General features: G+C 34.3%; 1 protein-coding gene across 1 annotated transcript in view; it reads right to left on the bottom strand.

Annotated features, from left to right (window-relative positions):
* The window catches only part of KIF6 (kinesin family member 6), a 183,676-nt gene that overhangs the window by 76,480 nt on the left and 81,042 nt on the right, over window positions 1–26,154 (bottom strand). The window contains exon 13 of the mRNA XM_062573606.1: window positions 24,791–25,003. Within this exon, the coding sequence (XP_062429590.1) occupies window positions 24,791–25,003 (213 nt within the window). The remainder of the gene's footprint in view (window positions 1–24,790; window positions 25,004–26,154) is intronic.

The following is a 26,154-nucleotide window of genomic DNA, read 5'->3' as shown; positions in this document are numbered from 1 at the left end:
CAACCATGTTTTTATAATGTCTCTGTTTTAGATTGCTTGAAGGAAATGAAAAAAGGCCTGCAAAATTCCACGAACATTTTACTAATATTTATGGAATTCAAATAAGTATCCCTGTTTATTCCCCTTGGGCAAAAGCAGTTTCACAGATGACCCAGAAACATTTGGAAAATCAACCAACAGGATTCTAACAACCCATCTGATTTAAAAGCAATATTCAAGACTCTCTAAGGCTTAAACTGAAGATGTAATTTAAGTTAGAAATGTTATCCTCCCCAACTAGTACTATTACTTGATGAGCTTGGCAATATGACCTTAATTTCGACTTGGTGCAATTTCTATCATTTTCCTGAACTTCACTGTTAGGTATTTCACTGTCATGCATTTTTTATCATGATAAAAAACAGAGAAAAAGACTTCCATTACAAGAGTATATTTATATAAATATATATATATGTATATGTGTGTACATATATGTATACACACTATATATATGTATGTGTGTGTATATATATATAAAATATATATATATTGCATATTTAATAACATCCAGCTCTCTCTCAGAGTTATAACCAGTGATTTGCTATGAAATCTTGACCACTCTGAAGATAATGGTGAAATACAGTTCAGCATCAGTGAAATCCGGATTTCAAAAATACAAAACCTAAAAATACAATCTTTAATATACAAATATTATTGTGAAAATATTCACTTCCATATTTATTTCCACAAGTTTTAAACCAGTAAGATTGAAAATGACAGCTCCCCACTGCAAGTCTTGTCATCTGCAAGTAGCTAAATATAGATTATTTGCTAATGCAGCGTATCTAGTCCTTTTCAGCCATATCTCAATGTTTCTTCCTTTCATACCATGAATTACCCTGAACCTCTTCCTCTTCATCCATTTTCACGGCATGATATATCCACTCTAGGATGATGGATAAAGAGTACTTTCCATATTTAATTACAGTACTGCTCCCAGAACTGAACAGAACAGGAACATATTCATTAAAAATTAATATTCCACAATACCCAGCCACATACATCTCGCATACAACACCCTTGGGAGCAGCACAGGCATGGAACTGGCCATGAACACGACATTGGTCATGAGTTTATGCTTCTGCTTCTTCTAAAAAGTTGGGGTGAGAATTTTTGTTAAATGCTTTAGTGTTTTAATAAAGAAACACTATATAATGATAAAAAAATACTTAAAACTAAAAAACCTATGAGCACTGTAAAATTACTAGGCTGTGAATTCCCCGACTGTCTTGCATGCACTGCAACTGAAATCCAGCCATGGATATTGGGTGACTGAAAGGATTAAGATCCCTTTATGAGAGCAGGTCCTCTACAGAGAATGAATTTCTCCGTCTTACCAAAAGTAGAATCATCTGCTAAATTGACCAAGAGATCTACTGTATTCACATTATTTTATGTCCTGAAAACATCAGAAATAATCACGTTAGGGTTCATAAATTTCATTTGGAAACAAAAGCATTCATATTAACTCCAAGTTTGATCCCTGAAACCTCAGCAAGATAAAATTAATTCAACTTTTTGATGAGGTTTCCAGCTTAAATTGACACTAGTGGCAGGAAGTGCCTTCTACCCTGTAGTTATCGGTTTGTGTAGTCTATCCCATTAACACTAAGCTCTGCTGCCATAATAAGAAATATATCCACATTCAGCAAAATAATCATTTCTTGTCTTTATGTGCAGCAACCATTCCCCATGAAAGAAAAGTCAGACAGCAATTTGATACTGCAGTGTGGTAATATAAACCTTATGATTTGGCAACTTCTATTTGTTTATCATAGTTTGCAGACTGTTTGTCTTCCAGAAAACTACCAGTGCATCTTAAGCAATTTCTTAACCATTCCTTTTTTTGTCTTATTAGAAGAGGACTAAGTGACAGAAAAGTATTTTATCTTTCAAATTCCACGATGCCCTGAAAATTTATAGTGGTTACAGACCATCTGTTTTTGGATAAATATGTACATTATACAATTACAGGCTTTGCAGTCTTCTTTTTTTTGCCATGCTCAACACTAATTATAGAAAGAAAATTAATTTAGAATCAAGTCCTGATCCTGAAAATGAAAATGAACAAGCATTGGCAAACTCTTTTTCTTTCCTCCAAAAAATGACATATAAATTAGAGAGACAAGTAACACATGTACCTACACTCATGCATAAGCATGGAGATGCAAATGGGCTTTATCCATCCTTACAATAAACAAGCAAAATAATTTAGTATTAGAAGGCAACCTTCATTATTAAATTTATTTTTCATTTATAAAACATGTATACAGCTGCACAATAACATCCAGTAAATTTCATACCATCACTTCAAAGAATGTCCTGTACAGTGTCTGCTCTAATTTATTTCCAGCTTTTCTGACTATTCCTTCCACAATATATAAAAAGAAGAAAGGAAAAACTTAATTACTCTTATGATGTTCAATGGATACCAGATTTTGCATTAAAATTCAGAAAAAAATGCCCTCAAGTGATCTTCTGGGTTCTTCAAAAGTCAATGGTCTCGGCAGCTATATTTGGAAACTTCACTTAAAAAAAAACCCTTCTCATTTCATGTGAATTATTTGAATGAAATCCAATTACATATTGGATTTAAGCAAAGCTTCAAAAGATTTCACACTAGTAACCTCTGTCTGAGTCTGCTTATGTCAAAACACAGAATTAAGAGTATTCCTGTATCTTGGAAAGATGTTTTGAAATACACATATATAGAAAAAGTAAGACAATTCTTTTCAAACTCCAAGTACACTATGTTTACTTGACGGATATAAATTGTTTGTTTTACTTAAGATCAAAATTGGACAAAACATGTTATGGAAATTGCTTGTCATACAAGTTTACTTCAAAATTCAATGTATTGCATCTTAGAGCTACGAGCCCTCTTGTATTAGGCTTTAGCTAATTAGATAAAGCTGCTTAAAATCAAAAGGCATCTGCCTGAAACTCTGACGTTTTATTTTAGTATTATGTCATGTAAAGTTGTTTTAATGCTCCTGATACAGAATTGAGACATTATTTTTTTTTTCCTAAAATACTGGCCATCACTTTAAGCTGATTTCAGTTAAAGATTAAATAAATTTCTACCATATTCAGAACTGTTTTTTCCCCAGAGCAAAAGCCAGATGTAAACAGGATAAGTAGACCGAGGTGATCAAAGTGGGCAGCTACTGCAGAGGAAAGGCTTGATAAAGAAAAAAATCTCTAATACCCAGAACATTGCTAGTTCACTCTGATTGCTTTACTATGCCTTCTTTTACTGAGCGAGTGGAGATGGTTTTGCATGAAATGTTTGCACACAGCTCACTCCTAGAGTTTACAATAAATAAAAAGTATATTAAAACCAGAAATGTTCACCCATAGCAGCATAGAATTCTAAACAGTCAACTGAACCTAGATTTTCATCAAAGGTTCCAAAATAGATTAGCTATCAATAAAAAGAAATCATTTCAAGAACAAATTTGCTGTAACAGTTACACAGACTTAAAATAAAGAGCCAAGACTTCTAAGGCTTTATATGGTACTCTGCTTCTAATTCACTGTGTTACTTCCACAAATCATTTGACCTGTTCCTCAATGTTAGAAAAACAAGAATTTGCACTTACAGATGGCCTTTGAACATAAAATCTCAAAGTGATCAAGAAAGATAAGCCACCCTAATTTATTTTACAGTTGAGGAAACTGGTTCAGAGAAATGAGGTCACTTGCACAAGTTCATAAACTTAGTAAATAACAAAGATTGAAATAAAAAACATATGCCCTGCATCTCAATCTGGGATCATATTCAATACAATGTATTGCCTCCATAATGCAACAGAAAGCTGAACTGTTTATTTACAATTTAGATCAGCACAGCAATGGGAGCCTACAAATGACAGTGAACATGAAGGAAAAACATGACAAACAACAAAAAAATTCTGAAAAGTCAACTAACATCATCATCAGATCACATACTTTTCCAAGCATTCAGTGAAAAATCTGAAACATACTGACATTTTTTAGAAAATATTCTTCCTAAGAAGTTCTGCATATTTAGAAATAACAAAACAGGCATAAGTAGTCAGTGGGCACAACTGCAAACAAACCAGCTGTCTGAGGCTCCAAATAGCAACTCCATGTAAGTAATGAAAAAGTGAACACTGCAGGATGTCATGAGAACTACAGAACCAAACAACAGCTGATTACATTAAGAATAATTTAAAAGAATATCAAAAAGAAAAAAGAAAAAGGCAAAGCTTTCATTCAAAAATGACCTGATCACACAATTACAGCAGCAGCTGTTTATCACTTAATACATACAGCCTTTGCTGTTTGGAAAAGGTACACACAATGATTGCCTGTGTTTACCCTCACCTTAATTGCTGCACTGAACTGCTTCCAAAATATGTTTTCTTGTGTCTATAGTACATCTATTAAAAGCAATTTTTACTGACTGGAAACAATTTCTACAGAAATCAACAGTTACACTAAGTAGTTTAGTATCTTGTCTTTCTGTTAGGGAACAACTAAATCAATTATTAAAAGATATAATAGAAAACTCATTTTCTGACTTCTCCACTACCTGTGAACTTTATAGTATTTATTTGTCTGATAATAAGATTTCTCCTGTATCAGAAGCATTTATTTTTCTCTCTAAACTTCAGCACTTTGCAATATTACTTACAAGAAAATGGTATTTTTTTCCAAGATTTCCATCTGATCACATTATGATTCATCACTTCTACTTTTTTCAAATGTACTGTGTTTTCCCTATTAGCCTTTCTTAAATAGTCCCTCATTTGCAATAACCCTTTAAGAACCACTTGATACAAAACAACTACTACTACTTTTCAAGCATCTTAAAAAGATCTACAATTAGACCCTAAGATGAAGAGTATAAGAACATGAAGGCTGTGCCTACACTTTAGTCAGCTATCCAACACTGAGGAAGGTTGCACGAAGTATTATTGAAAATTCTGAATTAATCTCTGAATTAATCTTAAGAGAGTAGGTAAAAAGAAGGACAAAAAATAAGCAATTCAAATCCAGCAAGTTAGACTAGGAAAAGGTGAACTTGCAATAGAACAAAACCCAGCACCTGACCAGCCAGATAAAATTTTGATATTCTTATAAGAATATGTTTAAAGATACATCTACTCATGTCTCCTTTCTGACTTAAAATTACAGCTGACTGTATCTCTTCTCTTCCCATTTTCTGTGCTTTTTATGTCGGTAAACATAAGCATAAATAAAGTTGAAGTTGAAATCAGCTCTATAACCTGTATGGTCATACGATACATCCTCTTGCATCTTAACTATGTTACAGCTGCACTGCCAGTAAATGCTGTCTCCTTTTATTCCAGATATTAAATGGACCACTGCAAAATGGACCCTTGTTAAGATAATAGTTCCAATAATTTTGTATAGGTATGCTCAACAGCTTTTTTATAGTATTATTGTATAAACAAACTATTAATTTGAAAATTAAATTATATGAAGCTGTTATGACTAAACCTAGGAAAATAGATAATGTATCTTGACAGTTTGGGCAAACTTCTTTTTAAATGCTTTTGGGGGTGATCCTTTCTCTACCCCTTAACATCCCTCCTCACACTTTCTTTCCTACAGTCCACATTTTGCAGGAAAGCAAATTCCAGGAAATGAAGTTACTTGTTTGGATATGACTGCCAAAGCCACTTCCTGTACGCACTTGGCAGAAATGCTTGGGTAAAAAAAGCCTTATGACATTTTTCAATCCAACCAAGATGGGCATTCCATTCAGCCACACAAAAACTCAATTTAGCCCCAGAACTTTACACCAGTGTTATACATTTGACTGCTCAAAGTATTACAGTCCTGTAATAACAAATTCAATTTCACGTGTGTCAGGAAAAACAGCATCAAACAGGTTCCAAATAACAAGCATAAATACTGATTCATCCTTCATCTTCTATCCGATATTACTTCAATTTGGTATTTTGCTTCCTCCCCCATCCCCTTCTTTCTGTTCTATCTACCATGTGAAGGCACTCTGAAGAGTAAGCTATAAAAAGCCTGCAAAGAGACTACTCATTGGAATATGGCATAACCTAGTCACTGTTATATTTGGCACTGACACTACTTACACCTGATTCAGTAGTAGATAGAAAAGAAAAATTTTGAGAAAGGGTCCGTAACAAACACCTGCACTACTATAACTGAAAAGGTCAGAACACATGATAACAATCAGATGAAACAAACAAGCTCTCAGTGACTGAATTTTATTGTTTTGGACTTTTTTTTAATAAATGTTTCATTAGGCTTTACTTTGCATAGTCTCTGCAATGATGAAGTTAGTTATTTGACCATAAAAATATAATTGTTCTAAATGAACTGTTTAAAAATAATGAGACAGGAAAAAGTAATCTGCAGTTATTCTGGTCACTTCGACTCCAGACTAATTGCTTTATCTTAAGAATTAAAAAAATTTGCTGAAGGGATTGCAATTAGATATGCAGCAGTTTAAAATTGTATTTCTACAGCCTCCTATGTCCTTACGAAGCACCACTGAACATAAACCAGTGTAGGTCCCTGTCTCTCAGCCTTAGGTTCTTTTTCTAGGGTAACAAATAGGTTGAGAGCGGCAAGTGGTCGCTTTCCAACTCCTGTTTTTATTTTGTTTTTCATGTCATTTGAAAACACATATTATTATCTTTTTTATCTCTAGCTATCTTCCAATTACAATTACCCTTGGTTCCACAGTGCATTCCCCATTAACTCAAAGTTTGCTTCCCTCCAACCTACCACTGGGAATTCAGTCTGTCCTTTCCTTGTCCCATTTTTAGCTTCACCAGGAATATACTCTAGGCCCCACATCAATCTGTCCTTTTCCACCCTGCTTATCAAAAATACCTTCTATCCATACCTTCCCTTCTCTTTTTACCCTGCCAAATCATTTTATTTTCCCACAATTTAGATACTTGTGCGTGAGGCACCAAAAATATTGTAATATCAATTGCTACCATTTTCTATTCCTAGTAAAGTTTCCTGGCAGCCACAGATTCAGAAATACATTTGCTATTTGCATCCAATACAAGGTCTCAATATGTTCAACCAAACAAATCACAGAGATTCATAATGTCTGGATAAAAAAAGCTCAGAAACAGAGCATCAGAGAGAAATTAAAAGGTCTATCTTTTCTTCTTTTTCTGTTCCTAAGTCCTTCCCCCCTCAGCTTTAGACATTATGATATAAATCTAAAAGCCAATAAAGTTAATTTACCCAAAAAACTCTGCTTCTTGCACCTAAATATTAATTCAATATTTTAATATTAATAGCTCTCTCTCTCTATATATATATATATACAGACACACACACACACATATATGTATGTACAAAATCTCCTCTCAGAGTTTACATGCTTCAATCTATCCCTTCATTTTAAAATCTGGGGAAAAAACAGACTTGTAACAGCATGGAAAGCTAGCTCTGAGGCACCAAACGGGGAAGCAGAGGAAGACGCTTCACAAACAACAGCCTGACCACAGATCTTCCCTGCTATAATAGATGTCACTTCTAGCAGTGTTTCTTAAAGAGGCAGGTCCCAAAGGACCTAATAATTTAAAGGCCAAGAGCTTCATCTCAGAAGTAACTATAATGAAGGAATACTTAGAAATGTGTCATCACATGTACACAGAGCCCACTTCTATTTAACAGACAAGCAGCTACTTTTACATTATATTGTTCCTGAATACTTTCAAGCTATAGCCCTATACATACAGAATATACTACAGCAATCAAACTCAGAGCAACAAAAGCATGGAAAATGGAGTAAAAACATTAATTTGAAAAAAAAAAATCATACAATGCTTGTAAGTCACAGATGGAAACATTTTTTTTTTACAGTAAGTACTCAATTGAGCTTGGAGCCCCCAAAAAACACAGGAAAACTTCCTCATCAAGATTGGTATTGTAAGCTCTGAATAGTATTTCCAGGTATTCCCATAATGTTGCATCAGTACTATCTAGATTGAAGTTGGTAGGTGATTTAATCACTTAAACCCCAGCCTCAAACAGCAGATGACAAAATTTTTGATCAAACAGGTCATATATATAATCCTACCGAAATCTGTAAGTGTTGAGAAAGTTTAGAAACTAATATTTTTTTTTCTCTGAAAAAGATCTTAAATTTTTATATCCAGATTTATTTAATCTTAAATTCACTCACAGATATACCTAACGACAACATCCAAGCAGCCTGCAAAGATTCATGAAGTCAGCAACAGGAAAGATATCCTTTTGACTTAACCTTGCCTCTCTAACAGCAGGGTTTTCCTGTAAGGTATTCTTGTAAGAATATTAAACACGGTAAAGCTCTTATTCACAAAGAACGTTAACATTAAGTTAATGTTTAATATGTGTTTAGCTTCCACTGAATTTATCACAAAAAAAACAAAATGCCTATATCACTTCTATACGCACTTCTTCAGAGACTATCACTTGTGCTAAAATATCATCAGTGCTTTACAGAAGCCATGACAATAAATCCTGCTTGGTCACACAATAATCCAGTGAATCTTGTGGCTGCCTTGGGTCTATTCTTTTTGTAAGTGCTTATCTTCTTGCTGACTCTCAGTTTTGTAGGATAAGCCCCACATTGAAGGCTCCCATAAGAGTGGAAATTTAAGACATTTTCTGCCATCATCCTTCCAAGCCATGCGGATGTTTTAATCATTAGGCTCTGACCTGGCAGAAGCAGTTGTGCCCAGGAAATGTGCATGTGCATTATAAACGTCAGAGTACTTATTATTTTAAATGTGCACACAGTCCTTTAGAAACCAGAGAGGAGACTGGCCATGTACATACCTAGCATTATCATAGCAACTAAAAGTTGGAAGAAATACAAAACCTTTTGCTTAAATTCTGATTAACAGATATCAACATGAAAACAAGCTGAAGTGTAAGTTATATAAGCTAGATGGGGGGGGGGGGGAGGTTATACCTTCCTGTGAAGTATCTGACATTGTTCTGATGCAGGTACTTCCAGTATTTTTATTCTAGGAGGGGGTGCCACTATCTGTTTTGGCTTAGGAATACACCCTTAGAACATTCAAGCACTATTTCAAAGTACTGCTATGCTTTCTTTCCTTTGAGGAACAAAACCACACAAGAAAAAAATAAGTGTTTTCAGCAGTTTAGCAGTAGTTTATTCTCTGTAAGCCCTTCTCTGTAAGCAAATACAAAATAAACAGCACCCTTACTTTTATTTTTGGGGAAAATAGACACTTTCAAAAAGAAAACAGCACTGGGAGACATACTGGATAACATCTCATGTATTACAAAAGATTAGTGGCACACTGACTTCATTATTTTAAAGACAGTGATTTTAAGAGAAAATTAAAGTTATGACTTCAAGCTTTATTTTTATATCCATTTCATAAACATTTTATATGTATCTAGTTTTATATGCATTTCATGATATAACTTGAAAGTATTTTCTTCTTGAAGTGACCACTGGATCCTCATAAATCCAAAAGCAAAAAAAGAGCCTGAAAATGGAGGCGCTAAACAAAATGTTAGAAAGTATGTAAACCAGTGCAAAGAGAAGACAGCATTACAGTTGAAATGCTCCAATTCTTTACCTGAAAAATCCCAAGTCTGTCTTAACTTTAAGAAAAGCATAAACCAGATATATACATAATCCAAAGAATGTCAAGAAATCAGTTCTCAATTTTTCAGTGAAAGTTATTAATACCAAAGACTGTTCATAATTTTCAACTATTGCCATGATGAACAATACTCTGTGTTACTGAAAATTGTACTGAGACAAATATGCATCAAGTTGTTTGACTTCTATTGTGGGAAAAGCACAAGGCAGACAGCTTCTTCCTAAATCATATATATTATAAATATAAAAGAAAGTTAATCTTTGCTTCTTAGATTTTTTAGAAAGTTTATCATCAGTTCCTTAATGATAAACTGACATTCTTGAAGGTTTTTATCTCCAGGTGATAAAAAGTCTATAATGGAAGCAGTAGCTACTATGTAATAGGTATAATAAAAGAAAGTGTAGATCTCAAACATGCCATTCAGGTTAACAGACTTTATATTAACAGCATATTAAGATTCATATCAAGATCTTCAGATGACTTTTCTGTATTATCTTTGTCTAGAGCTGAACTTTAGAATATACTTCTTGAGCTGAACATTATCTGAAGAAATTATGGAATGCTAATAAACATTAAAAATACTATGACAGTAATACTAAGCAAGTTCTACAACACACAGAGGGAGCAGTAGCTCCATGGCCAGATTAAATGGGACTAAATGGGAAAGGTTTGAATTATCACACACAAGCACATAAAATCAGTGAGAAACTGATTATAAACAATGATTGTCCTTCTCTATGGTAGGATACTAGAAAAAACAGTAAAAGATCAAATTTGGCTTCATTTGAATGCTAGTCTAGTAAAAATGCTAGTAAGTTAAAAAAAAATCAGGAAGAGAGCTCATGCTAGGAGTAGGCATACAATTATTTGACATAATACCATAGAAAAAATATTTCAGCAAATGCATTGCCCAAGTCACCAAACAACCCACTTTTATGTAAGTCATGTTATCAGTATAACAGAAAAAATTTGAAGAACTGGAATTCCTGCTAATGCTTATCAATAGGAGGTTACCTCTTTAGCTTTGGATGCATCTCCACTCTTTTGTTTTGCTTGTGTCTACAGAAAACCACTTCAGCTACAAGACAGCACCTATAATCACCTATATCTCAGTGATCTTTGATTGCACAGAGGTTCAAAAAAACATTTCATCTCTTCATATAATCAGAACAACTTTCTCATCTGCTTTAATTTACAGAAGTGTTGAATCATCTCCTACCTGCACCTAGTAACAAAAAGATATAAGAGTGTTTTCAGTGTAGCTCATCTGAGCGTCTCAGACACAGATTCTCAAGGCTGGCCCTGCAATGAGAGCTTTTACCTCAATTCAGCTTTTACCTCAAGTAAGAACTACAGAACTTACTGTACAACATTACTCAATAGCACTCCAAACTTTGTCGAATGAACCTAAAAACTGTATAAACCACTGCTAACATGGCATCATTCTTTTAAAAGTGTATTTCTGAACTTAAAACAACAAAGTGGCTAAAAAGGAACAAAACATAGGCATAGTTAAAAAATAGAAGTTTCAGAGTTAGAACTGTAATATGCAAAAAAATGATGCATCAGAGATGAATGAAATGTACAGTGTTTGATTTATTCCGCAGAAGCATCTAAAAGTTTAAGAGCTGTATTCTCACTGAGGCAAACAGTAATAGTTCCAATGACTTCAAAAGAAACTTGCACTTACAGAAGCAAAAGTTAGCCTGAAGTATTTGTCAGAAGCTTAGCTCAACATGCTAAATATATTGCAAATATCAGGAAAAAGTAGTATTTTGTGGGACATTTCTAATAATTTATACTTTGGGTTTATACTGAAATATGCAGAGACTAGTCTCCCAAGGCAGTATCTGCTTCTGCTTGGAAAAGGATATGAAAAGCCATTTTCAAAATGAAAGCCACAACCAAAAGAGAAACCAAACTCTTTTGACTATTTTATTATTTAGCAGAATTAGCCGTATCTGCTCAAAAACAACTGAAGATTAAACTAATGGGAAGAACTCATATTTTGTATAGATGTTTTGTGTAGATAACGTGCACACAATGGCTCTATGAGAAGGCACAGTACTCTCTTAAAGATTGATGTTCACATTAATAACAATATAAAAGAAGTTTCAGAGATGCATTTGCCAAATCTAATGGCCAATACATAAGGGAATGCAAACACCCTCTGAGTACACACACACACTTTCAGAAGTATATTTTATTGCTAAAATACCAGGAGCTGAAGAGCTTCTTTCTGTCACAAACATCTTTAAGAAGTTAGTCTGAAGAAGTCAATAGCATTTTTAGCCAAAATATGGCTAATGAATCAGGAAGCCAAAAATATTTGAAACTCTAGAGAATATCCAGAGAACACTAGGTTACATTTGAGGGGACAGGCTACTTGGGAGAATTACAGGAATGCAGTCAGAGTATGTAGAGATGCTGCAAGGAAGGCTAAGGCCCAGATGGAATTGAATCTTGCAAGGGATGTCAAGGACAACAGGAAGGGCTTCTTCAAATACATCAGCAGCAAGAGGAGGACTAGGAAAAATGTGGGCCCGCTACTGAATGGGGCGGGGGCCCTGGTGACAAGGGATACAGAGAAGGCAGAATTACTGAATGCCTTCTTTGCTTCTGTCTTCACTGCTAAGGGCAGTCCTCATGATTCCTGCAGCCTGGACATGAGGGAGAAACTCCAGAGAAGGTAAGACTTTCCTTTGGTTGAGGAGGATACGATTAGAGACCTTCTGGGCAGGCTGACACACCTGAGGGCTGTGCTGCCATTCAGAGAGACCTGGGCAGGCTGGAGAGTTGGGCAGAGAGGAACCTCCTGAGATTCAACAAGGGCAAGTGCAGAGTCCTGCACCTAGGGAAAAATAACCCTGTGCACCAGTACGAGCCGGGGGCAGACCTGCTGGAGAACAGCTCTGTGGAGAAGGACCTGGGAGTGCTGGTGAATGACAAGTTGACCATGAGCCAGCAATGTGCCCTTGTGGCCAAGAAGGCCAATGGTATCCTGGGCTGCATTGGGATGACTGTTGCCAGCAGGTCAAGGGAGGTGATCCTGCCCCTCTGCTCAGCCCTGATGAGGCCTCATCTCGAGTACTGCGTCCACTTCTGGGCTCCCCAGGACAAGAGAGACATGGAGCTACTGGAGAGAGTCCAGCGTAGGGCTACGAAGATGATCAGAGGGCTGGAGCAGCTGCCCTATGAGGAATGGCTGCGAGAGCTGGGCCTCTTCAGCCTGGGGAAGAGAAGCCTGAGAGGGGATCTTATCAATGTGTATAAGTACCTGAAGGGAGGGTGTCAGCGGGACGGGGACAAACTCTTTTCATTTGTCCCATGTGACAGGACAAGAGGCAATGGGCAGATATTGAAGCACAGGAAGTTCTGCCTGAATGTGAGGGGGAATTTCTTCTCTGCGAGAGTGACAGAGCACTGGCACAGGTTGCCCAGAGAGGCTGTGGAGTCTCCTTCTCTGGAGATCTTCAAGGCCCACCTGGATGCAACTCTGTCTAACATGCTATAGGTGCCCCTGCTGAGCAGGGGGGTTGGACTAGATGATTTCCAGAGGCCCCTTCCAACCTTACTGATTCTGTGATTTTAGAAGACTAATCTTGATAAGGAAAGAGTAAACTAGTACAAAAATACTGGAAAGTTTTCCCATCTAAACAGGCTCAAGAAGAAGGCAGTAAAAATTGCCTAAAGCATCTTTAACACGCTTCCAAACATACGTTTCACATCAGAAGAGATTCCCAGCTGAGAAAGACACGATGGGCATCTTAGACAAGCCAGAAATCTTTTGTAAAACTAAATAAATGTGGGAAAGGAAAAAGCTGTTGATGGCCATATAAGCAATAAGTGGTTTTGCATAACAGCATTTTCAATATATAATTAAGGTTCAACATCTCTGAAAAATTAATGAAAGTACTGTAATAATCCACTTCCCACTCTCAGTAAATCCTTCCAAGTTACAAAATCAACCTTTGATGTTGCAAATGGAGATCTAGCTCCAGAAGGCAAAATCTGGGCTTCATCTAAAAATAATGCTATGTCCATATTCATAAACACTTAGTTAAAATGACAAAAATCCTAATACACAGAGCTTTATCTTAGAAAGCCAACTGCAAGAGCTCATTTAACTTTAAACCTTACAACATGTATTTATATTATATTTCTTTGAAATATATGAAACGAAGAATAGTCATCCATTGTTGCTTACATAGACATTTCTATATAGGTTTAAACTTCTTAACACATTCATTTTTTACAGTTTGTTCATCACAGTGAGTTCAATTCAAAGTCCTTACTCAAGCAAAACTTGCATCGGACTCACTAGAAGTTCTGACAAAATAAAGGTTTTAGAAGCAATACAGTTAGAATAATACATCTTGAAAAAAGAAAAATTCCTAAAAGTTAGTTAGATGAAACTCCTGTAAATATATGAAGTTATAACAGTGAACATTATGACACTGTTCTTTGTTTTTATTGCAACTAACTTTTAAAGAAATCCATTTTGCTCTAGAATGTGTTCCTTTGATAATTTCGACTTTTAAATTTTCATTTCACAAGATTAAAAATGGAAGTAAAATAGTGATCTTTAAGGCAGTCAGATATACCAAAGGATATAAAAACACCCCAAAAAATTTAAAAAGACAATTAATCCCATGAATACATGCTTCAAAACATGCCCGTGAAGTTACATATGGATTCATATTTATTACACAGACTGGAGCCTTAGCAATATGAGTTTTGCCTTGTGACTTAAAATACTGGAAAATCAATTTGTTAAATTTATCAAAAATAAAGTCCTATTAAATTGTTTAGGAGTATATGTTGACTGTTAATATTTGTTGGTTAGGAAGGGTTTTTTTAAACAGCTACATTTAAAGTAGTGGACTCTGATACTCCCTGCTTGATCCTGAAACTTGCCAATAACGAAAATTTTCTTGTAGCAAATAACCACCCTACGTTATAGGAAACACTTATTATTTAAGAAATTAGCTACATGAAGTGTTTCATTTTTAGTATCAGTTACAGAAGTATAACAGAAGTAATAAAATAGTCATTACATCCTATTGGTAGAAGTTTAGCTGGAAAATGAATAGAATATATGCTTTCGCCTGGATCTGTAACAGAAAATGTCTCACATACTTTGATTTCAGAGTGATGCTAAACTCAACCTGAGAAAGATCAACCATGAGTCTGAACAATGCTCTGAATGCATCATTGAGCTCTTTTCTTCTGAGCAAATAGCAGTAAAATGGGCACATCTATTTGCAGGCAAAGGATCTCAGCATTGAGTACAGTATCACAAGATTGGCCCCAGATACTCCAAAACTCTACAGGGCACACAAAGCTACCCCAAAATACATAGGTTTGACTGCTAAGCACTTAATTTTTCTGGGGGGTTGAGACCTGTTTCTTACAAATCTAAGGACACAGAAGAGATTATGATGGGAAAACCTCAGTCAATCCTTTCCATTAGGGAGCTTTCTGTGGGTTTTCCAACAATAGAAAGAAGCTTTTCCCCAAAATTTTTTACATAAATATATAAAATAGCCAAGATAAATATTTTGAAAAATCTTAATACAAGACGAAAATATTTAGCTTTCAGAATTGAGCCGTTGGTGTGTTATCATCACTATTATCCTGCTATTCATAATCGCCATCTGTTTACAGAATTCACCTCTTGCCTTTCATTCTAAAGTCAGCTTGCCAGCCTTTCAGCAGGAATGCTATTTTTCACACAAGCTTGCATAGTGCCTAGTAAAAAATAATCTTAAACCCTGAATATCCCTGAATGGGATGCACAGCAGGTAAGTTCTCCAATAAACTCTCAAAAAACCTCGAAAACCCTCTCAGTGAAAGATAAAAGAAGTTGCTAAAAATGGTGAACATGATCCTAATAAAATTTTCTGAGACACCAAAATAATCCCTCTCAAGCCCATGAGCATATACAACTATTTGAAGCTATTACTAAGATTTACTGTGTTCTTTGAATGTCACAATATTCACACTGTTTTCTGGTTACCAAGTTGTTTATATTTCTGGTAAAACAAATCTAGGAGGAGGAAAATTATATGTCTCTCGCACTGACAGAATTATACTACAAGCAAGCAGGAGTCTGAGGACTATTTCAAAATAAGACTTATCTATACAGGAAAAATGTTATTATACACTAAAAGTCAAATTCAACACAATATTACTCACTCCAGTGACATGCATGATGAGGTCTGACTTTTTCTTATTTTGCCAGGTTCATTCATACTTCAATTTATCTTGAAACTACTAGTTTACAATAATGGCATCATATGATGATAATGGTTATATGCAGCTCTATTTTGGAGTTAGGATTTCACATACAAGGACTCCAACAGATATAAATTATGAATAAAATCAGAGCTAAAGCACACACTTTAAAATCAATAAGATGACTGTGATTTAAAATAATAATGTTTAAGCCTTTGTAAAATTCAGTTTATTGTGCTGATAATTTATCTTTGCATTTCCTGGAATGCTCATCTGAAACATTAATTAAATTCAAAGAGTTATGTCTGTTTCAGATTTAGGAAAGATATCATGCTGCAAAAAATATTAGCAGACACCCAGCTCAGCTATTATGTTGCAGTGTTTTACTCACTCTTCCTCACCTAGTTAGGTGTTTATGATCTACAGTGTTCTCTAATTAAAATGGGTATTACAAAACAAATTCTCCTCTTCCACAGCATAACTGTTGTACTGATCTAAAAAGTTCTGGTCTGTTCACTCTAAACTGACTGTCTTATCCAATCTGTGAAGGCTCCTCAGTGACAGGAGCTGATCTGCCAAAATATCAGCTGCTGGCAACCTTCCAAACTAAACAGGCCTTGCTACACTGCTGTCTTCCTGAATCAGAACAGAATGACACCTACCACTCTCTCCTAAAAGCAGTCTCTTGGGATTCAAGAACAACAAATCTGTCAGCATATAAACTGATAAAATTTTCAGCTGGATTTGCAACCCACCGTCATCAGCAAAACCTAGGGCATTACTAGGAAACCACAGTTGTGTATTCATCTGCTCTGATCACCAAAACCACCCTGAAATAGACTGTAATATACACTGAAAAACACGGAGTATCAGCCCTGACCTACAGAAACATTTAAATGAGCAGCTAAAGACATTTCTGTTCAGAAACATTCTATTTAACATGAAATCAATTCTTTACAATGTGATATTTATTAGTCGTAAATCAATATGATATAGTAGTGCCCAAGGACCTATTTCGAATTGAAATCTGGTGGTGTAGGCTTTGTTTCTCTTTATGTTTCTACATTTCCTACCTTTAAAGGTTACTACTTAGGGTTTCAGGCCGACAGAAGATGAAGAACAGGAACACAGATACCAGGATTCATACATCAAGCTGTCAAAGACAGTATGTTATGCATTGAAATCCAATTTCTGTCCGAAAGAGCATATGAGTTCAGCATGTCTATGTAGATAAGGTCAGACATATATCCGCTCATTCACCTTCCAAGCCAGTCTGCAATGAAACAGCTTTGGCCCAAGAGCCACTTTCCTGCTGTGTTCAGTTCAAGAAAAAAAAACTTTCCTCTTAGCACAGATCATTAGCTCAGGCCCAGCACTGAAACAACATGGCTACATTGCTTCTGCTTAAGTTGGTGCCTGGATAGCATAGCACAGAAACATGAATGTCTGATCTTTACAAGTAGACACGTCCCTAGGCCAGATAAGGAAAAAATGGTAAAAACAGGTTTCACCACAGAGATAGCAGCTCTGTCACACACTACACTTTTTACCACGCAGACATACAAACTTTGCCTGTATGTTCACAAGGCTGCCTATATTCTTGTGTACATCCTACTTTTCACATATATTACAGCAGAAATTACTTTTTCTCAGGGACTGGTTAACAGGTAAGTTTGGAGAATTTACGAAGCAAAAGTAACAGCAAACCTAGTGTGAAAATAATGGAATGAAATTATCCTACTTTCAATGACAGAATAGTCAGAATAGATCTGTGCATACAAAAGTTATAGACCATATCAATGGTAAAAGAAAAGGTTCTAAGTAAAATTAATAACCTTTATGAATCCTAATACTAGCTTGGATAGCTAGGATTCCACAAAATACTATTTTTTTCTAAAGGATTTTCTTCATATACTTCCTGTAGTATTCCGCAAATACTAGGTTTTTCTAAAGGTTTTTCTTCATATACTTCCTCCTGGTTTCCGTGTTTAACTATTTTTAGGATGAAGAACTGAGATAAGAAAATAGAAAATATTACATTTATCTCACATTTACAGTTACATAATATTGGTAAATAACATTATTTAAATTAAAATTACTGAATAAACTACTTTGTAAGCCTTTAGAATCAGCACTTAATGTTGCATTAAAAAAGCTGCAGTTGAGGCAACAGAAGCAAAAAGAAAGCTTGCAAATTAACTAAGCTGTTAAAATAAAGAACATTTCAGATATCCTACATGCTGTAAATTGAAATCTTCATAAATGATGCCAGGTATGGAAAGCATTTAAATGATAAAAATAGCTTTAATATTACACTAAAAGTTCTACTTCAGTTTTCTATGCCTTTGCTTAGTTCCAAGCTCTTTCACGCATCTTTAGTAAATCCTTAATGACTAGAGACAAGAAGATATATGTGTGTAGTTCAGATGGATTTGGTATGGAATAGATAGCTTTATAATTACAAATATTTGCAGGTTTGAAATATGCAAGAATAATGCCTCATCTCCACTTCTCTTCTTCCCTCTCTGTCTGATGAATATGATGAATGATATCAGGACAGAACTCAAAGACAATTGCCACCTAATCTTCTTCTGAAATATCAGGCTTTGCCAAAGCAGAGTGCAGGAGACAAGGCTCAATGATCCGGTCATTTGAGCTAACATGCTGGTTCCCAGAAGCAGGTTCGAAGAACAGACTCACACGCACACAATTATTCGCAAGAAGTGAGAGTATAATATCAAGGCAGAGAATTTGCTGACACTAAAGAATAAATAGCATTAATAAAAGATGTAGTTGTACTAGTTATTCATTGATAAAATATAGCTACTTTTTGCCTATACATTTCTGAGATTATCAAAAGTTATGTGTTATGAGGAAACAATTCTACTTGGTTAATATCATTTAGGCACCAAATCAAGTAACTTCTTCCTATAAAGTAAGTAACAAGGAGCACAATAAATAGGAAAAGTAGGAAGCCAAGTGATTTTCTGCTAAACAACTTCAGATGAAAAGAAGCAATATGAAAGAGGATTCTGTATAGAAACTGGAAGAGTGTAAGACTTGCCAAACAAATTTTCAACCTCTCGTTTAGGAGATAAAAAAACAAACAAACAGAGGCATTGCTGTAATGGAATATACACAAGGTCAACTTGCATCCTGTTTGACAAGTGACAGTACGGTAGTGCTGGATAATACAAAAGAGTATGTGAAGTACCCCCTGTGAAAAAAGGTGATATGATCTGCTGTAGATCTTGATTTCTTCTTGCTGGAGACCAGTTTATGACCTGGAAAAGTTTTAATATGCTTTCCTTCAATGATCTTTAGTATTCTTTTATAGCAATATTTTACTCTAATTCCTGACTACTTAGCTTCATCAGTAGCCTCTTGTATAGGATCTCATTATGCCTTTTGATACTCTGATTATGTTAACCACTTCTTAATTCACCACGGGAATGACATATTTAAAAAAAATTCACAGAGTCAATAAGAAATGAATTTCCTTCACAGAAACCAGAATAACTAGCATTTCTATGATTTCAATTTCTAATCTTTTCAGAATTCTGTTTTTAGGGATAGTTCTAGTTCTTTCATATGTATGCAGCTCATGATATACAGCTCTTGTAAATCCATTTGTTCCTTCTAAATTATCACAGACGATAAGCAGAAGTTATTTCCCATTCCTGCATGCAATCTCTTCCAAAATAAATTAATAAGGTTATAATCCTGCAAAATTTTGAGCGTTCCCAAACAAAATAAAAAATATGACAATTGACTGCTAGCTGAACTACTAAGCAGGTTTAGAGGGTAATTAGCAACAATAGTGAGTTGTTCTCTATTCACAGTAGGAGGCTTGCAATATCTACATTTTCAACTTGTCAGTTGATCTGACTTAATTTTGAACTGAAGATTCTCTCTTTCCTTTCAGGTAAAAGGATTCCTTACAAAATGCACAAAAAATCCCTGTGTACAGAAGTACAAGTCATAGGCACATAAAGCAGTTATACATGAGACAAGTTTTTGTCTACTGACAAAAACGTAAGCATTTTTAGAGGTTACTGACGTCAACAAACGTTTTTATTTGAAAAAATAAATTTGAAAATAAATAAAACAAGCAGCTACACAACAAAATAACTGTCTACTACTATTGCATGTTGTCCTATGTTAGTTTTGAAACAATTGCAAGAATATTATTATTTATCATTTAATCAACTAGATATAAGAAACTGCAATGCTTAACAATTAACACTTTTCAATTAACCACCAAAAAAAAATCCTTTATTTACACACAATCCATCCTAACTGGTCAATATAATTTGCACTATTTGAGTTACTGTTTCTCTAAAGATCCAAACACATACTTGATAAATCCCATGATATTATTTTTATGGGTAAAGTTAAGCATATCCTTAAAGCATTGTAAAATCAGGCTCTAACAATGGCTTCAACTAGTCTGAAAATCTGTTATGCAGAAGGATATATTTTTCCAAACTATTAACATTAATATTACTGCTAATAATACAGTAGTAATTACCAATATACAACTTGTACTGCTTTTTCCTCATTTTTCATTTAAAAAAATGACTGTTCTGGAAGCTAATGATTGCAGTATTTAATTGCATATTTTGCTTCATCATTAGATAGAACATATTACATTAACCAACTCTTAAATGTACAACTGGGTCCAGGTCTGAGTCCGATAGGAAAGAAAGCTATATTCTAGCCATTAGTAGAGATGAATTGTGGCTGCCATGGAATGCACCTATGTATCTTTGCAATGTTACAGCTTTAAATTAAATTAGAAAACTAGTAATAGCTGAAATTTTACAGCACTTCACAGCTAAGGATATCAAAAAGTAACTTGCCTATAAAGAAAGAGAGATATTCTATATGGATACACAGTTTCTGTTTATATGATATTGATCCAGCAGTACTGTAATTTGTTTTTCTATTATTATTCTTTACTACGGCATAGACAGTTTGTCCTGGTACTGGCTTTCTCTCTGCTGACTATTAGTCTCAGAACTTTCTTTTAACTGTCTGCATACATTTACAAGTGTTCCATGGTGATTTTTTCTCAAACATGTCTATGTACTGCATAAACTCAAACTGTGAAATTCCTACATGCTGATTTGAAAAATATATAGTTTGCAGTCTATTTTTCAGGTACTTTTTCTATAAATGATATTTATAATACAAAGCTAAATATTGAAGCTTGTTATCTAGGCTTGTTACTTTCAGAAATAAAACAAAGAGAAAAATAAAGTTATTTATATAACTAGAGAGAAAATACTATCATTCTCAGTAAAGACACAAAAGAATTAAACTCGTATTTTAGTAAAGACAAGTGCTATCAAAGGCATACTGGCAGGTCTGTACAGGCTGTGTTATTAACAGTGTTCTAATTAATTTTTAATTTTTGTAACTAACTCTAAAGTATTTTCCAGCACAATAAGAGAAACCTTTCAAGAATTAATTTTGTAAGACATTATCATTATACCAGTTATACGTAATAGAAATCCATATGCTCCAAGTCTAATCCAGTCATTTTGGGAGCATGACTGGATTAGACTTGGAGCTGAGTGTCCAGCTACTCTAAAGGAGTGCAATTTAACATATGTAGCCACTTAGGTAGTCGCTATGTATGCAGTGGTCAAAAATAACTTTTTATTTATACATAGCACTCAGAGCAATATGAAAAAAAATTTAAAAATTAATTAACAAGTGAGTCTGAAGGAGAATTTTCATGTTCACATTTAGCATTTTGGTTATTGAGGACCTTATTGTTTTCCCGTCCACATTGAACGTCATTCCAGAATACTGGAACCTGACCCAAAACTAACTGTTCCAAAAGCAAGCAGTTTATGTTTTTAAAAGTAAATACCCATCTAGCCAAATTACTGAGACAAACTAGGACATAAATTGTGTGGTTAAACCCCCTAGTTGGCTTTCATTATCTAAGTTTAAATCCTGATACCAGTGTAGATCCATTATTTAGCAATTTTCATAACATCTAGGAGAAGAAAACAGTTGCCAAAATCATTAACCAGTTCACTGACAGAAAAGTAACAAGTGCAGTTTGTTTTTATTAAAATATGGAAGCTGCTCTCCTCAATTATAAAGAGTAGATAAGGAGTTAAAACTAAACTTAACTCCAGGGCACTAGCCATCTTTTGTAATCCCATATTAAAAATTTAAACAGATTCAATGGGTTATGTGACCTAAAAAGCTAATGACTCTGAACTCCTCTTTCTGCTGCAGACTGACTAAGTAAGAATCACAAGAAAATGATTCAGTCAGAGAATTCACGGTCACGACAGTTCCACTATGTTCAGCTACACTAACACCAATTCAAACTATTAAAACACTAACACATTTTCAGCTTTCATTAGCAGTATCTAGATTCAGATTCTCCAACCTCGAATGGTTGCCTATGTGCTCAGACATTTTTAAGGAACTAATATGTGTTACAGTATACAAAAGCTGATTCATCAAGTAAAATTTTCTGCATGGATGGTGAATAAACTGGATGAAAATAAATATTACTAGCAATTTATGCATATCTACTTTTAAAAAATCTAGCCTTTTAATTACAATTAATGTACTTCATAAGAATGCATTTTATAATATTATGTTTTAAGACACTATGATTTACTACATGCTTATATTTTCATTATTATAGCATAAATTTTTTTAAAAAAATATTTATTATGTATATGGTCATTGGGCCCCTCAAACACAAACACACAGAGTTTCTTTATGCCAACTTTTTTTTTTAATATTATATATTGCTATCATAAATGTAAAAAAAAAAAAAAAAAAAAAAAAAAAAAAAAAACTCCAGTGGCTTAAAAATGTAAAAGCTGATAGAGCCAAAACAGCGAAGTAACAAACATAATTTCAGGATACAAATAGAATTATTGTTTGTTAACACATAACAGACTCACACAGTATAACAGAACACACAGAAATATAAAAACACTATGATCACTGCTATGAGAACAATATGGCTCGTCTCAGCACTGGAGCTGAACATACAGGCTTTCTCATTATTTCAATAACATAAAAACAAGAATAAAACAAACCAGAATTTCATAGCCTTTCACTGTCCTTGCTGAATGTTTTGAGACCCTATAAACCATACATAGTCTCTAGTGAACTATGAGGACTGTCTAATGTTACCTTCACACAAAATTTTTGAAAGAGAAGACATGGACCACATTAATCAGTAATAAGAACATTTTAAAATCGCAGCTAGTGTTGTAACTGATTGTGACAGATTTTCTAGTTGAAAGAAAGGAAATATTAATATGGTGCTACAGAAGTGTATCTTTCTTAAGCCACCTATAGCTATATACACTAGAAGGAAGAAGGATTCAATTTTTTAAACTCACTTCAACTAATTCACTGCACACACAATAATACTTAAACCATTTAATTGGTTAAAAGAAGCACTGTGAACATAATGCTGCATTCAAAATTAACTTCTAGCTTACTAGTTGCTACAATAACAGTCTAACTGCTAGAAAAATCTTTGTTGTGTAGAATACACTTTACAAATAGTGTGTTGTGTCTTTAATGAAAACTGGAAAGAAGTAAGTAGGTTTACAGCCACTCACAGAATGAGAAAGATGTATAAGATAAAACCATATACAAAAAGCATCATCTAAAAAACAATTACCTTTTCATACCACGTAACTGTCTCTAAGATTCATTATGCTAACAGGACATGAATCAATTACATTTACTTACTGGTTAACCAAAGATCATGGCAGCAGATTCCCTGTGCCATCTATCTGTCCCAAACAATTCCTTTTTCAATGAACAGCATTTGGTATGTTTGCTTATTAAATTTTGCAAAACAGTGCTATTAGAATAAAGTATGAATAAAAATGAACTGTTTTGCTACAAAAGACTAAAATTTTTTTATCAGTCACCTATATACAATAGTACTCATTTGTTGATGAGATTATTAACCAGATGGTAAAGCTGTGCTTAGTGTGCTATCTATAATAGATCAACAAATTTAAGAATTCAGCTGTTTCTAATCTGTTTGCAAACAATATGAATTCCTGTACCACTTGTCAAACAGTTTAAATAGTTTTTCTAAAATACATGAACAGTTTGTTCGGACTTACTAAGATCTTGCTGCAGTAAGATGTTAGGATTTCAATAAAGCTGCTTGCATGCACAACAATGTCTGAATAATTTCCTGAATTGAGGCCTCAGTCCTCAATTTGATCACATTTATTTTGTGTAATATAAGTAAAAGCCAGGTAGCTAAACTGTATAATATAAAAAAATATATTCTTAAAGAGTCTTACAGTCACAAAAGGTTTTGTGTTTACTAAGTGACCTTATAGCTGGAAGCAAATTAATAGAACTTCATTTTATTTGAAGACAATATTTCTCTCCCAGGCTGCAAGACTAAATAAAAATAAAAATAAAATGTCTATATTGGTGTTTAAGGAAATTGTTCAAATAATAATGTCTGCATAAAATCATTTCCAATATCTGTGGTTCCAGATTAGAGTTTTTTTCTGTTAAAAGTCAGTACATTCAAACTTCCATGGGAACAATGTTATTTTGTAGTATGTCTTATGAACTATGCCCCAAAAATCCTTTTCTGAGAATAGATTTACTCGAAGATATGAGGGTCTGCAACTCAACTCATATTCTGGTTTTGGAGGACTGTTCAACACAGGATTCACATCACAGTCAGCCACCAGCACCTTGAGAGTGCCAAAAATTGAAGTCACAGCATTTGTGGATATAGAATTAGCATAATACTGCTGATAACTGAAAATAAAACTTTCCTGCCCCATTACACATTTGAATGCTGAAGCTCATATTGTAATAATCCAGTAATTGCTCTCTTAATTTATTATACTAACCTGTTTGTCTGGAAAGAAAAGGCAGTTGGCGAACTGAGCAGCTGAAATCCTTTGCCTCTTTCAGATTAACACAGCTAGATGGCCTCCAACTTTCTTCCAAGTTTATAGAAAGAGACTGCTCCAAGACTTTAGAACCACCAGAGACAGCTTTAAGCTGGAAAAGGGCATCTTGCGCTTTCTTTTTTTCTTTTTTTAGCATATTTACTAGAATATCTGCAAAATATATTAAGGAATTAACTAAGGATCTCTTTCATAAAGCAGCAATCACCTTTGTTAAACCAGAAGGTAACATAAAGTCTTTTTTATTCAAGAGGAACAATTCACATAGAGAAGCTTATTAAGTGAATGTGAATTTGGAGTTAGGTATATTCTTTGTAATTATATTCACTCACCTTAGTTTTTTGAAGCAGTAAATTCATTTTTACTGAGTGCTAACAAACTCACACATTGGTCACAATCGCTGATCCCATTCAACCAATTCTTTGATAAAAGTAGCCAAATATATTAGTTGTTTATAGAAAAACAGGAATAAAAATTCCAGTAATTTATAGTCATCCTTTTTTTTTTCTTTTTTAAATTCTGTGATAAACAAAATTTCCAAATAGAAGAAAAAATCCTTAGCTTTTACAAGTATATATTGGCAAGTGTATCATCTGTAAGCTGTTTGCAATAAGAAAGTTTACTAAAATGAGAACAGGTATGTAGGAAATTTCCACTAGTAATGCTGTATATTTACTTTAAGTGTATTTTGGTACAAATTCATTTTCCTAAACAGCATGCAGGGGGCTTACAATGAAAACCCTGTGTGCATGCTGCAAAAACCACATGACTCCCTGTGGTATGTTTTTTGATGCACTGATTATTTTAATCCTAAATGCACAGCAGAAAATCTAAGTAACCTTTGGGGTATGCTATTTACAAGACTAAGTAGCAAAAATAAAACATTTCACAAACTAGTTGTTATGATCGCCCCTCGCTATTACAGGCAAGAAGAAAGTTCAATGACTAAACAGCTTCCCCACTTCTCATCACTTTATCACACTAGTTATGATATTAATTTTCTAACAATATTGTGAGATTATTAGAAGCTGCAGATCTGTATGTTAGTTTTGTGTTCAAAGTCTTAATTTTTACAATCTTCATATATATCTCTAAATAATGTGAATTTAAGCAACAGGCTTCTTGCTTGTACATCAGCAAAGAAAGTCATAGCTCTTAGGCACAAAGTGCATTTAGCTATTTAGTAGTTGTTTTGCTGTCGTTTCATTATCAATCTCATATCAACTAAATGATTTACTTCAGGAAAAAATGTTTTGAGGAATCCAGATCTTAAAGCAAATCAAAATTAAAGAATTTTTAAAGGA

Source organism: Rhea pennata, chromosome 3 (genome assembly GCF_028389875.1).
Source record: "Rhea pennata isolate bPtePen1 chromosome 3, bPtePen1.pri, whole genome shotgun sequence".
Taxonomy (NCBI): Eukaryota; Metazoa; Chordata; class Aves; order Rheiformes; family Rheidae; genus Rhea; species Rhea pennata.
The sequence above is the reverse complement of the archived record's forward strand: the minus strand, read 5'-3'. Positions and strand labels throughout refer to the sequence as shown.